This window comes from Lissotriton helveticus, chromosome 6 (genome assembly GCF_964261635.1).
Source record: "Lissotriton helveticus chromosome 6, aLisHel1.1, whole genome shotgun sequence".
Taxonomy (NCBI): domain Eukaryota; kingdom Metazoa; phylum Chordata; class Amphibia; order Caudata; family Salamandridae; genus Lissotriton; species Lissotriton helveticus.
In genome coordinates this window covers 1274281691-1274295426 of record NC_136067.1, presented here as the reverse complement: position 1 = coordinate 1274295426, position 13736 = coordinate 1274281691, and the positions used below count along the sequence as shown (strand labels likewise).

The following is a 13736-nucleotide window of genomic DNA, read 5'->3' as shown; positions in this document are numbered from 1 at the left end:
CTCTCACATCTGTCTCAAATATTATCAATACCTCTCTACTCCAAGCCATCTTACAGTTATTCTTGAACATTGACGAAGCCACCTCTCTGCTCCAAAAAACCAAATGTAAACTAGATGAGTTATGATACTATTGCTCCCCCACATGTGTTCCCTTCCTTGAAAACACTATTGAAAGACTAGTAGTTATCCATCTTCAAAAGCACGCCAATCTCCACAACATCTGCCAAACCCACCTGTCTGGGTTATGCTCTGGATGAAGCATAGAGACAGCCACCATCCAGGTAGCTGATGACTTTCTATCAATCACTAATAATGGCCACCCATGTCTCTTAGTGTAGCTGGACTTGTCTGAGGCATTTGACACCATTAATTACCATGTGATACTTGAAGCTCCACTGTGACTCATGGACATTACTTATATTATTTTGAATTAGTTTACCTCACACCATTCTTGGAGAAATCAATTTGCACAGATGGAGTCCTCTAGATCCCCATCAGCACCTGTCTCATCTGGAGTTCCTCAGGGTTCTATTCTCTTGATGTTTAATCTTTACATGGAACCATTGGGAGTGCTCCTTAGCCAACATGACATTGCTATCTGCCAATAAACTAACAACCCTAAACTATATTTATTTTTAAGTGTCACTGACTAAAGACATCTTTAAATACAGATCCAGACTACACCTCATACAAACCAGGATATCCAGGGTCGGATTAGAAACTAAAATCAGCCCTGTGAAAAATGTTCAAACAAGCCACACACTTCCGGAGGCCTCAAATAGAATGGGATCCAGGGGCATGGTTTAATCACTGGAGCCCAAGTTGCTCTTAAAGCAGGTCCTTGTCCTACAACCTACTGGAAAATATCAGAGTAATGGAATTCCAGAAAAGGAGAGATGAACAGCCAGATTGCACACAAAGATAACTACTACTGTACTTGAAAATCAATCCAACAAAGACTGAGGGCCTGATTTAGAGTGCGGCATAAAGGTTACTCGATCGTAACACCAATGGAGTTTCCCTTTCCGCTGTACTAAAGGTCCGCTCGCCTCATTTAGTGACCGGTGGACCGTCGGTATGCCAGCGGTGTAGAATACTGCAGCTGACCTACACTTCTGCCGGCCTGACAGAGTAAAGATTTTGCCATTTGTCCATCCACCTGCCCTACTTAGAGTGGGCAAACAAAAGACAAGGTTTTACTTTGGATTCCCGCATTCCAAAACGTGGAGGTAGGTGAAAGCAAAAACATTTCAATGAACCCCCACACAATGGGAGAAAACTCCCATGACAATAAGATCATTGCTTTTTTATACTATTAAAAAAAATATATCACTTTGGGATTTTCTTTTTGAAGGGGAAAAAAATGAAAGTCTTTCATACGACTTTGTTACATTGACAGAGTCCTATATACATCACACTTTAAATGCATTGGCTGCAACTGTAAGAGAATTCACCATCAGTAGAGGCAACGCTCCACACACTGCAACTCTCAAAATAATCTTTAACTCATCACTCTGAATATGGCAGGTATATTACTTGGAGTGTAGGTGGTGTTCGGAGGGTTTTGACATTTGTAGACATAGTTATTGTTTTTGCATTTATGCCAAAGATTAGAAGCCTCTGTCTATTAGGCTATAAAATCTATGATTCTGACATGCAATAAAGGGTCATATTCTGCAAGGGCTGTTCACTGTCTGAAGTAAAACATGGCTGCTTTAGGTGGGCTGCACTAATGAAATAAAGCGGTACAAAAGGGGGTGGTGATGGGCGGAGCATCTGAACCAATCAAACACTCACACCCAGTCAACAGATCTGGGTTTAATCCATCACCGTTCTTTAGCCCACTCTGCCACCCCAGTTCAGACATGGCCATATGCAAATCAGTCTGACCCTGTGCCTCATGGGAACAGTCCAGCCCGAACTGCCAAGCCATGCCTTCCCTGGACCGGAAACAAGCTTCCTAGGACCGGTTTCTGGCATTTCAGCCGTCTTGAGCAAGGCTTGCTTGAATCCAGTGGCAAAGTGAGCAAGGGACTCACGTCTGAGCATACCCTAATGGTAAATGGTATAAATGGTTGAGGAAGATCCTATGGATGCTGCCTTTGTCCACGCAAAAGACCGTAGTCAATGCCCTCATTACATCAAGGCTTGACTACGGCAACATTCTGTACCTGGGCGCAAACAAATCTGTAATCGGCCGACTGCAGATGGTGCAAAACGCAGCAGTTCGGCTACTATGCAATATTCCCAAGAACTCCGGAGTCTCGAACCATCGTCGGAAACTCCATTGGCTCAGGATTGAAAACAGAATCCGCTTTAAAGCCCTGAACTACATGTTCAGAATTAAAGCAGGTACAGCACCTAAATATCTTCAAACCCTCGCCTATCTTTACAGTCCCAAGCGAAACCTTCGGTCGCAGACGGCAGCCTTTTTCTGCGTACCAAGATTCAAACGGGCGAGAACAGGAGGCAGATCCTTCGCCCATCTGGGACCCTCCCTTTGGAACACGCTCCCTCCCTTCATTCGGAAGGAAGAAAATTACATCAGATTCAGAAAGCTTGTTAAGACCTGGCTATTTGAACAATAATACTCAATAGCCATTTCCCCCCTTTTTTCTGTCCTCAAACTAGCTGTGTCTAGGCACCGGGAAACCCTTTTTGGGTAGCTGTTGCGCCCTATAAATTGAAAAAATAAAAATAAAATAATAAATACCCTGCCAACTTATGGCGAACAAAGCGGTACAAAAGGGGGTGGTGATGGACGGAGTATCTGAACCAATCAAACACCCACACCCAGTCAAAAGATCTGGGTTTAATCCATCACCGATCTTTAGCCCACTCTGCCACCACAGTTCAGACATGGCCATATGCAAATCAGTGTGACCCTGTGCCTCATAGGAACAGTCCAGCCCGAACTGCCAAGCCATGCCTTCCCTGGACCATAAACAAGCTTCCTAGGACCGGTTTCTGGCATTTCAGAACATCACCGTTCTTTAGCCCACTATGCTCTGTCCATCATCACCCCCTTTTTTACCGCACTAATGAAATAAGCAAAAGTGAGACACATCAAGAAGTGGAAACTAAGAGATTTCCCTCTTGTCTTTGGAGTGGACAGACGTTTTGCAGGATCTGAAGTGAACAGTAAGTAATAATGGAACATGAAAAGAAAAGCGACATTAACACTGAGAAGAACATTAACGTTCTCTAAGTTAGAGCATGACTGCGATCAAGAAGTGCCAATAGACAAGAACAGAGGAGCAAAATAAAAGGCAAATACTGCAATATTTGAGACAAAATACACCGACCTTCACGCTTTCCAGTCGAATTTGGTATCCTACAGTAAGCCCGACCCGCTCAGCTCTCTCCTTGGCTACACGCTCAGCTACAGTAATGGCAGAGATCCTGCGAGGCTGAGTACAGATGATGTTGGCCACTTGATCTGGAGGACCTTGTAGGGAAGCATCCAAAATAAATTGCGGGATCTGTGTTGTTTTTCCACACCTAAGTGAAAAAAATGATAACAGATAAGAAAAATATACATTTTAATTATGGAGTGGCAGATTACACAGTGACATGAAGCTGGGCCATCCTTCGGAAACAGTCATCTACTAGGGGGTCACCAGAGATAATATTTGGTGCTCTGGATCACTTTACCTTGGTTTATACAAGAATCTTATAAAGGTGCAAAAACAGAATACAAATAAAATGCACACCTTTTTTATATTCTAAATGTTAAACAGTGATCAGATGATGCAACACAGAAAATGGTTGCATGAGCAATTAAAGGTCAAAACAAAAACCAAAGATAAAAAGTTTGACAGTATTGCCAAACATAAAATGTAAGTATTAAAATGTAATCTTAACACAAAAGAAAGTCTAAGAAAAATAAAATGAATCTTCTGCTAGGGAGAATGGGTCTCCATGCGGTCATACATGTTCTGACAGCTGAAAGGCCGCCCCTCTACTCTAACCCCTCTCTTCTATTCTAACACTGGGTATTGGCACATTTGTGGAAAGGGTGCCGGAGCAAGACCAAAAATAAACAGACCTGGTTAATTTGGGTTACACTGTCGTTCCCTCCCTTTCAGTTCAGCAACGGTCTTACTCAGCATCTCCTTTTTGAGTTGTCTTTCCATCAGTGATAGGATTGATGGGCAGCATAAGGGCGAAGTAGAAAGGGAATTAAGTAGCACCACTATGGCCTCAGTGTTTTTAGTCAAATGATGTACTTAACCTGCACCTGCAGCCTGGCACCAAGGTCAACTGGGAAGTCTGCAACAATAATAAGAGGCCAGATAAAATGATCCCAGGGGAGTGCAGCAGCAAACCCTCCTTTTGCCGTCCATCACCAGAAAGATGCCAGCAGCTAGTAAAGGGAGGAAAGAAATGTTTCAGTCTCCTCCCCTCACTTACTAAAGTGTTGGCTGAGAGTCCCCCTAGAACTCACCACTACTTATGCATGCGTATCTGTTGCATGATCCAATTCTTCACCCAGTTGGACACTGTAAGATACAGTGCACACTTTCCGAAGAGTACAATATTCTTAAAAAACGCAGATCTCTGTCTGCACCTCCAAGAAGACATATCCACAACAAGCCATACTGTTGCATCATGAGAGGCAGATACAGCAAGGGACTGACATTATCTCAGACATAAGCGCAATATTATTTGTTAAGAGAACAATGGTATGTCTTTACATGAGCAGCACATTTCGGCTCCTTGTTAAAGCCAAACAAACTCCAGAAATTCCTGGGTACTGGTGCTTACAACTACTGACCGCTTCAAGAATTAGCATGGGTCCCATGCCAATCAATGTAGCCAGCTGGCCAACCACTAGCGTGCATGCGCTCTGCAACTAACTATGCTTGATGCCTGTTCTTCATTTATCTTTCACTCAAACCAGAGAGGTGAGACTCAAAGGCCGGCTTCTCGTATCTCTCTCAGCAGAGGTTATTTATTTATTTATGGCATACTATGAACAATCGCAGACAAACTGAGCCGGCTCGTTTCTCCTCTCTTAAGCCTATCCTTTCTGAATTCTAAGAGCTCAGCTCCAGCTTTTCTTTTGGCAAAGGTCAACCTAATCTCAGATGGCAGTCCATGTCATTATTGATGATCATTACCTCTACACCCAAATGGCAGAAAATAAGCTCACTGCACACTACATCTGTACTTACCCTAGTGAACATGCCAAATAAGAATACAGGTATCGCAAAAGATTTCTTTTTTATATTGCCAGGCTTTCCCAGTGATCAGTTCACAAAAATTCTTGTGCTTTTTTCCATCCTCTGGCAGGGTTTGCATCAATCTATGAAAAGGGGTTTCTGCATTTAAATGACTAGTGTGTGATTTGCTGACCAAAGCATTACCACCATTACCCAAAGCGAGGCGCTTAGGAACCACGGTTCAACTTCTTTCAGGAAGTGGAAATGAGCTCGAGCTCCTTTGCATGCATAGCTCGCTCTACATTACCATATTAGGTTATGCTTCTTAACATTTTGTTTAGCATTTTGGGATTCTCTTGGTTGCAGAGAGAAAATGTACTTGAAAAGAAATGGACAAAAACATTTTGGAAAAGGTTAATAAATCATCATGTTATGTGGCTTACCCACACTCCAACCTAGTGCTAGGCTGAAGTCAATATTGAAGATCTCTTACCCTGTCATTCCGCTCACAACGAGCACTTGGTGCTTGGTCAACAAGTCGAGAATGATTTCTCTCATCTGCCAAGCAGGGAGATTCCTTCTCTCTTCCCACATTGATTGGTAACTTCGAGAACCCTAAAATAACAATCAGCAATGCAACCCCATTAGACAAAGCACATTATTATTTGTATATCTACAAATATAGAAGGGAAACAACTGTATCTGGAATCTTATTCTTTGCTTTTAAAACAATTATCACAAAACAATGAATGTGTCAATAAATGTTTATGAGTGACACCGGTAGGATTTGGGATAAAAAAACGCTGCGGAACCAACTCCAGATATTTGACCCTACTGTGAGGACTTTTCTGAGGGAACCATTGTTTAGGTTCGGGGGGGGGGGCACTGGGCAATTGTGCAGTAGTAACATTGTATTGTATGGTTAATTAAAACCTTGACAATATAAAACATTCTGAAAAAAGTTAAACTCATATTGTGCAAGAAACATGTAGGTGTAGTTAATTCATTATAGTGGCATGTAACATGATCCAAAAGAAATATATCAATAGTTTAAAATCAACGATAGTTGTCTGGAAGACAATATGATTGCTATAAAATCAGTTGCAGGTAGGCCGGATGCGGTATAATAGATCAATGTTTGTAGAATCCTGTAACGTTCACAAGCGTTATGGTATCAGAGAATACAATCCATGCTAGATAATTTTGCAGTATTCTGAGTGCACAACTACCTCACAGGGACATTGGTGTCCTCGGGCCACTGGTATACTTCAAATAAGATAGCAAAGTTACTCCCCTTTAGGTGCTTGAATCCCACCGTGTAGCAAGCAGCCAGGGATGGTTCCTTCCAGAAGGTAGAGGGGATTAAAAACTCAGATTGAGTATGACACAGTAAAAGATAAGTTTGGAGTTGACAATGGTGAACAAAGTACTGGCTTAGGAGTCCAGTACTTCTATCCCAATAATGGTTATGCAGCCTATCCGTACAAACTACACGGCTTGCCTTATTCAAAAGTTTAAATGCTCCTCTAATTCTGGAAAGTCCTCCTGGCATTATTGGTCGACAAATGTCACATGCTTCTCTGCAGAATGTCCACAGTGAGACCTGTTCCGACTGCCACTTATTAAATGTGCATTAGCCTTTGTTTGCAGGCTCGCAGGTTCCAATGTGCCTGATGCTTACAAGCCCATCTGTAAACCATACATTCAAGTATACACAACAGACTACCTTCATGCACGACTCCAGTCAATGAGACTGAATGAACCTTTACAAGGAAGTGCCAGTAAGCAATCTCCTACATGGTTCCAGGTAAAAAAAGGCCTGTGCCCCTGCAATAGAATCTCGCTGTCACTAGCATTCGTCACTGCATAGCAAGGATAAACATCCTCGGCAACTCTAAAAGAAAGCACAGAAAACAATACAGGTTTCGAATCAGTAGCATTCTTTAAGATCTGCAAGCCCAAACATTCTCAAAGTCCACAAAACTTGAGATGTCTAAATACTGCAGTCTTCTTCTCCTGATAATGGCAGTATCTTGTTCTTTTTGAAGTGTGAGAATGACAGAATTCAGGATGGGGTCGTTTCGGTGGTTGGTATGCATTCCCTTGGGTCAGTATTCTTCTGAATCTATTACTATCTGCCCTTGTGATGAACATTCGAGTCAAACCATTTTACATTTTGGTTTTTTTTTGTCAGTTTTATCTTCCATTTACCAGGAAATTTTTAATACCTCTTTTGCGCAAACCCAAATTTTCCAAGTGCAAAGCGTCATTGTACTTTCTTCAGCAACTCAATACCATGATGTTTGCTTTGCTGTTGAGAGCTTTTTGAAGTGTATTTTAATAAAGAGAAGAATGCTGTTTTAATTCAAATGCACTTTACCATTCTCCTGTATGGATTGTATCTGTATTGCTGCTAAAATGTCCACCCCTGCTGCTAACCCCTCTATTGGATTGATGGTTATTATTCATGTATTATTGTTTATTTATTTGCTGCTATTGATGGCTGCTGTTGTCTTTTGCACTATTAGATCATATCTGCTGCTACTTATGAACCCAATCGCTTTGCATCATCACTTTAGTTCCTAGAAAAATTACAGTATTTGCTTGCTGTTGTACTCTTTTTAAATGGAAAATGAGTTTTGTATTGTTGAGACGTATATGATTTTATATGATTTCTTTGATATGGTGTATCTTTTATGACCTGTCTTCGGAAGGACGGATAAAGAAAGAATTGATTGAATGGACTGAATCATCAGTGTCTGTCGAAGTCCTGCAATGTCGTTCAATCCTGATCCTGCATCCGTTTTTGTAGCTGATAATGGGAAAAAAACCTGAAGGTGGGAGATGTGTTGAGTGGCATTCGGGTCAAAGTCATCTTGAGTAATAACGACTTTATCTATTGTTGATGCCCACTGCACCAGGATGCAACTATGCGATGAAGGAATAATGAACATATTATAAATCTAGATTAGGTTCAACTGCAAATCCTAAGCCATATAGGGAACATAGGCCCACAAAACCTAGAGAACACATTGAATCGTCTGGAGGTTCACAAACCTGAAGTAAGATTCGTTTTGGTACAATCCCCAAGGTATGCCCTTTTGGCCCATGGTGCCAATACAATGAATGCATGCTTGCAGAAATTACCCATAACGGCATGATGTAAGTAGCACTGAGAAACTGCTGAAATCCATACAACCCTGCCAGTTAGACTGGAAGGCAAATGACATGAATAAAAGAATCCCCAGCATCAGTCCTGGAAAAGAGAGTGCAAGGCATGTGTAAAACACATCCAAATCAAAAGCAACACTGTAATCGGATATGTAACTATAAAGATTGGGCTTCACATCTAGGATTTCTTCCTCGGAAAGCTGAGGGCTACAGGACTTTTGCACAACTCCAACAATATGATGCTAGTTTCTCTCACCCACTAACCTAAGACAAATCTGACAAAGTGACAAAACCAGCAGCAACATTTTTTAAAATACGAATATTTGTTGTGAAATTTGAGTGTTTCTAGATTACGTTCTTATGCCTTCTGGGGCAAAACATAATTAAGAATGTGGAAAGATTGTTGTAAATGCAAATAGAATGCTGGCTTGGCAACAGAGAGAATAAACAGCAAAAAAGGGGTAGCTGTTCTAACCCTGAATCTACTGCCAGTAAGGCCGCACCTGCAGTTTTGTATCCAGTTCTAGAGTCCACATATGTATATGGATATAGACAGATCAGAAATATGGTATAAAACACAAGTCATATGAGAAGAGGAACAATAAGGTAAATATATATACACTGGAGGACAGTGCAAATCCATTCAGAGTACTAATTGTAAAAACACAACCACTACTACCCATAGGGCCAAAGGACACAATGTGAAAAAAACAAAGTGGAAGGAATTAGTACCATTATAAAATATGGCTATAGCAAGGGTGTTAACTGAATAAAACAGTCTCCCAACAAAAGTGAAACACAATATCAGTCAATCGTTTCTGATGGCTTGAACAACAACAGAGACAGTATAATCCGAGTAAGCAAGTATAGAGCTGCAGACCAACAGACCAAATATGGCGCATATGTAAAGATAAGGCAAATCGAAAAATTGGTATATCAGAGTGATCTTTATTTGCAATAACGTTTTTGTAATATAGGAAAGACGACGACGAAACTTAAGAACAATATATGATTTTGTGTCACAAGAAAATTTGGACAGTCAGTCCAACAGCAAAGCATTTCACAGGGTCAGAATAATGAGTAACACAGTACTTCTGAGGGCCGATAGGCGGAGGAAATACAAAAAATATCTCTTATACAACTTCAGATACAAACAACTAAGGCACTCAGAATGATAGGTAATGTATGTTTTAAGAATATATTGTCCAAAATAAAAACAGGTACAATTAATTGAAGGGGGGTTGCATTGGTTTGAATCAATCTAAGTGTGCATTAAAGCAGATTGCATATTTTTCTATATAGGTTTCTTTTGATCCATTAAGATGAAGGCTCATAACAGGTCATCCAAAGGCTTTTTCTGCAATTAAAGCAGGAGAAGTGGAATCTTCTAGCTGGCCCCCAGTGGAACAAAGAAGAACATTCAGATTCCTCTGCCTGGTTCAAGAAGCATGCTGGAGGGTCAGACAGCACCCAACTTCTTCATGCTTCTCGTAATATACCCCAAGGAAGAAGGAGTAGTTTCTGTCCTGTACCTCCAGTTCTGTAGTAGGGGTATCTCTGTTATAGTCATAATCTAGTGAATAGTCCCGCCCATGTGCGTGGACCCCGGCAATCAAAAATAATCTCTTAAGTTGTCAAAATCATGCTGAAACTGCAAAGACACTTAAGAGAGAATTTAAAGACAAATAATGCAGCCTAAAACACAGGCTACACTGTCCAGTACTTCAACTAGAAATTCCACCAAATAACACCACACATAAGAAATCCAGCCCAGTTTCTACCAAGAGAAACTTGCCTCAACCCTTAAAAAGACTCTGGAATGATAGAGATGAAGGCATGGACAGACAAGCCTCATAGGCTGCCATTATGTGGCTTAAACAGGATACTGTGCCTTTAAGGAAACCTTCTAGAACCTTCTCCCAGTATCCCAGAATGCACAGCAGGTCCAACTGACTTCAGTTCTTTTTGAAGGCGTAAAAACGCCAGACCTGTAGCATTACTTACATGAACAATTCTTCACCGGGGAGGAGGGCGGGCGCTTATGACTATAACAGAGATACCCCTACTACAGAACTGGAGTTACAGGACAGAAACTACTCCTTCTGTAGTAGGGGATCTCTGTGTATAGTCATAATCTAGTGAATAGAATGGCAAGCCCATCCCCACACCAAAGCGGCGGTGGAGAAAGAACACAACGCCACTACTGTGCGAACAAATTCCGCAGCGAAGCCTGCCCAACCTGAGCGTCTGCCCTGGCATCAGAGTCCAGGCAGTAATGCTTAGCAAAGGTATGAACCGACTTCCAAGTGGCGGCCTTGCAGATTTCTGCAATCGGCACATTACGGAGCAAGGCTGTCGTGGCAGCTTTGCCCCTGGTGGAATGAGCCTTAGGCTTACCTCCTAAGGTCTTATTAGCTTTTTGGTAACACAATTGTATGCAGGACACAATCCACCTAGAAATGGACTGCTTAGAGGTAGCAAGACCCGTCCTGACTGATCCATAATTGATAAACAACTGGTCTGACCTACGAACATCTTTGGTCTTATCCAGATAAAACTTCAAAACCCTCCTCACATCCAGGGAATGTAAAGATCGTTCCGCCGGAGAGGAAGGATTCTGAAAAAACGTAGGCAAAGTTATGGTCTGGTTGACATGAAAATCAGAAATAACCTTGGGAAGGAATTTAGGGTGAGTACGCATCACAACCTTAGCAGCATGAAATACAGTATAAGGTTCAGTACAACACAACGCCTGAATTTCACTCACCCTGCGGGCCGATGTAATGGCCACGAGGAACGCCGCCTTCCAGGACAGGTCCTGCAACGAAGCCTTGTGAATGGGTTCAAAAGGCTCCTTCATCAATCTGGACAGCACCACATTCAATTCCCATGAAGGCGAGGGAAGCCTGACAGGAGGGAACACCTTCTTCAATCCTTCCAGAAAGTCTTTGATCACAGGGATCTGGAAAAAAGAAGTCTGTGAAGGGCACTTCCTGTAGGCAGTCAATGCAGCAAGATGAACCTTAATGGAATGAACATTAAGGCCAGACTGCGCCAAATGTAAAAGGTAAGGAAGGATGACATCTTCCTTGCAGGTTGTAGGGTCATGGTTCTTAGACTGGCACCAGATACAAAACCTCTTCCACTTGTAAGCATATGAAGCCCTAGTGGAAGGCCTCTTAGACTCCTTCAGTATAACCATGCAATCTTCGGGCAGATTCAGATGGCCATATTGCACTATCTCAGGAGCCATGCCGCCAAACTCAAAGACGAGAGGCTGGGGTGTAACATCCGCCCCCCGAGCTTCGTGAGAAGGTCCGGCCTGCACGGCAACCGAATGTGAGGAAGGAGAGATCGGTGAAGCAGGTCCGTGAACCACCACTGCCTGGGCCACTCCGGGGCAATGAGTATCATCCGAGCCCTGGACCGGGCCAGCTTGATGAGTACCGCCGGAATCAGGGGAATGGGTGGAAAAGCGTACAGAAAGCTGTTCGACCAGCTGATCCATAGCGCATTCCCCAGCGTCCCCTGCTGGTAGTACCTGGAGGCGAAGTCTCGGCATTTGTTGTTTTCGGCGGTGGCGAACAGATCTATGTCTGGGGTCCCCCACCTTGCGAAGACGTCTCCTAGTACTTCGTCGTTTATGACCCATTCGTGGTTTTCCTGAATCAGTCTGCTCAGTGCGTCTGCCTGAACATTCTGCACACCCGGCAGATGGGTAGCCGTTATCGTCAGTCCTCTGGCCAGGAGCCAGTGCCTCCTGTGACAGAGTGCGAGATCTCGAGCCTCCCTGCTTGTTGAGGTAGTACATCGTGGTAGTGTTGTCCGTTTGCACAAGCAGGGAGCTGGTCTGGAAGGACGGAAGAAAGGCCTTCAGTGCCAAGTGAACAGCTCTGAGTTCCAGGAAGTTGATGTGATAAGTAGCCTCCACCGGAGACCACGTTCCCTGAATCTGTAGAGTCCCGGAGTGCGCTCCCCATCCCAGGAGAGAAGCATCCGTCACGACAGTCTGCGTGGGAATGTCCTTGTGAAAAGGAACCCCTCTGAGGAGATTCCCCGCCGAACACCACCACTTCAGAGACTGAAGAGCATGCAGAGACAGTCGTATCCTGTCGTCCCAGGATCCTTTCCTCTGATCCCACTGGTCTTCCAAGCACTCCTGCAGAGGTCTCATGTGCAGTCGTGCGTGCGGCATCAGGAAGATACAAGAGGCCATCGAACCCAGTAGAGAAGACACCGTCCTCACTGTTGTAGATGGAGTCGTCATAAGAGCCTGAGCCTTCCGAAGGAGAGATAATCGTCGCTCTTCCGAAGGAGAAACGCTTGCTGACAGCGTATTGATGGAGGCTCCCAAGTACTGTATGCATTGGACCGGAGTCGGGACAGACTTGGCCATGTTGATGTGCAACCCCAGCTTGTTCAAGAGAACGCACGTCTTCTGGAAGTGTGCTCGCGCTTCCGAGAAGGAGGATGCCTTGATCAACCAATCGTCCAGGTATGGGTAGACAAACACCTTGTTCCTCCGCAGGTGCGCTGCTACCACCGCCATGCACTTCGAGAACGTTCTCGGCGCAGACTTCAGTCCGAATGGGAGTACTGTGTATTGATAATGATTGGCGCCGACTTGGAACCGCAGGAACTTCCTGTGTTTGTGTGCAATGGGCACATGGAAGTAAGCATCCTGTAGGTCTATAGCACAGAGCCAGTCTCCCTGTTGCAACTGAGGATAAATCTGATGCAACGACAGCATGCGAAACTTTTCCCTGCGAATCCATTTGTTTGCCTGTCGCAAGTCCAGAATGGGCCTGAACTCGTTCTTGTCCTTCTTGCGAACCAGGAAGAACCGGGAGTACAGACCTCTTCCTCTCTGGGACAGAGGCATGTCTTCTATCGCCCTTTTCCTTAACAGGGTATCGGCCTCCACCTGGAGCTCTAGCAGTTGAAACCGCGAGCTGACCGGAGGAATCGATGGAGGCGGGCCGGTGAACCGAAGACTGTATCCATTGCAAACAATATTCAGCACCCACTTGTCCTGAGTAATTTTTCTCCACTCTGCCAGAAAAGATTGAATGCTTCCCCCTACCGGAGTGGGTAACGGATCCGGGGGAAGTAAGTACCTAGGGCCTAGACCCAGCTTGGCCCTTGGGCGCCGGAGCCGACTGCTGGCCTCCCCTGCCCCTCTGGCGCTTCTGGAACGGCTTACGGAACTGCTGTTGCTGTTGCGAATGTCCCGAAGCCTGGCCACGTCCACGGCCATGCCCACCGGACCGCCGTTGGAAAGGGCGGTACGTCTTCTTCGCCTCCTTAGGCTTCTCGAGGCCCACAGCCGTGAGCGTCTCGGCCTCCGTCTTCATGCGGGCCATCTCGTCGTCCGCATGCTTCCCAAAAAGAGACTTGCCG

General features: G+C 44.1%; 1 protein-coding gene across 2 annotated transcripts in view; it reads right to left on the bottom strand.

Moving 5' to 3' along the window:
• Positions 1-13736, bottom strand: part of DHX57 (DExH-box helicase 57) — a 539830-nt gene that overhangs the window by 276017 nt on the left and 250077 nt on the right. For both annotated transcript variants that reach the window (XM_078649008.1, XM_078649007.1), the window contains 2 exons: positions 5659-5780; positions 3306-3501 (listed from right to left, as the gene is read on the bottom strand). In XM_078649008.1, the coding sequence (XP_078505134.1) occupies positions 3306-3501; positions 5659-5780 (318 nt within the window). The remainder of the gene's footprint in view (positions 1-3305; positions 3502-5658; positions 5781-13736) is intronic.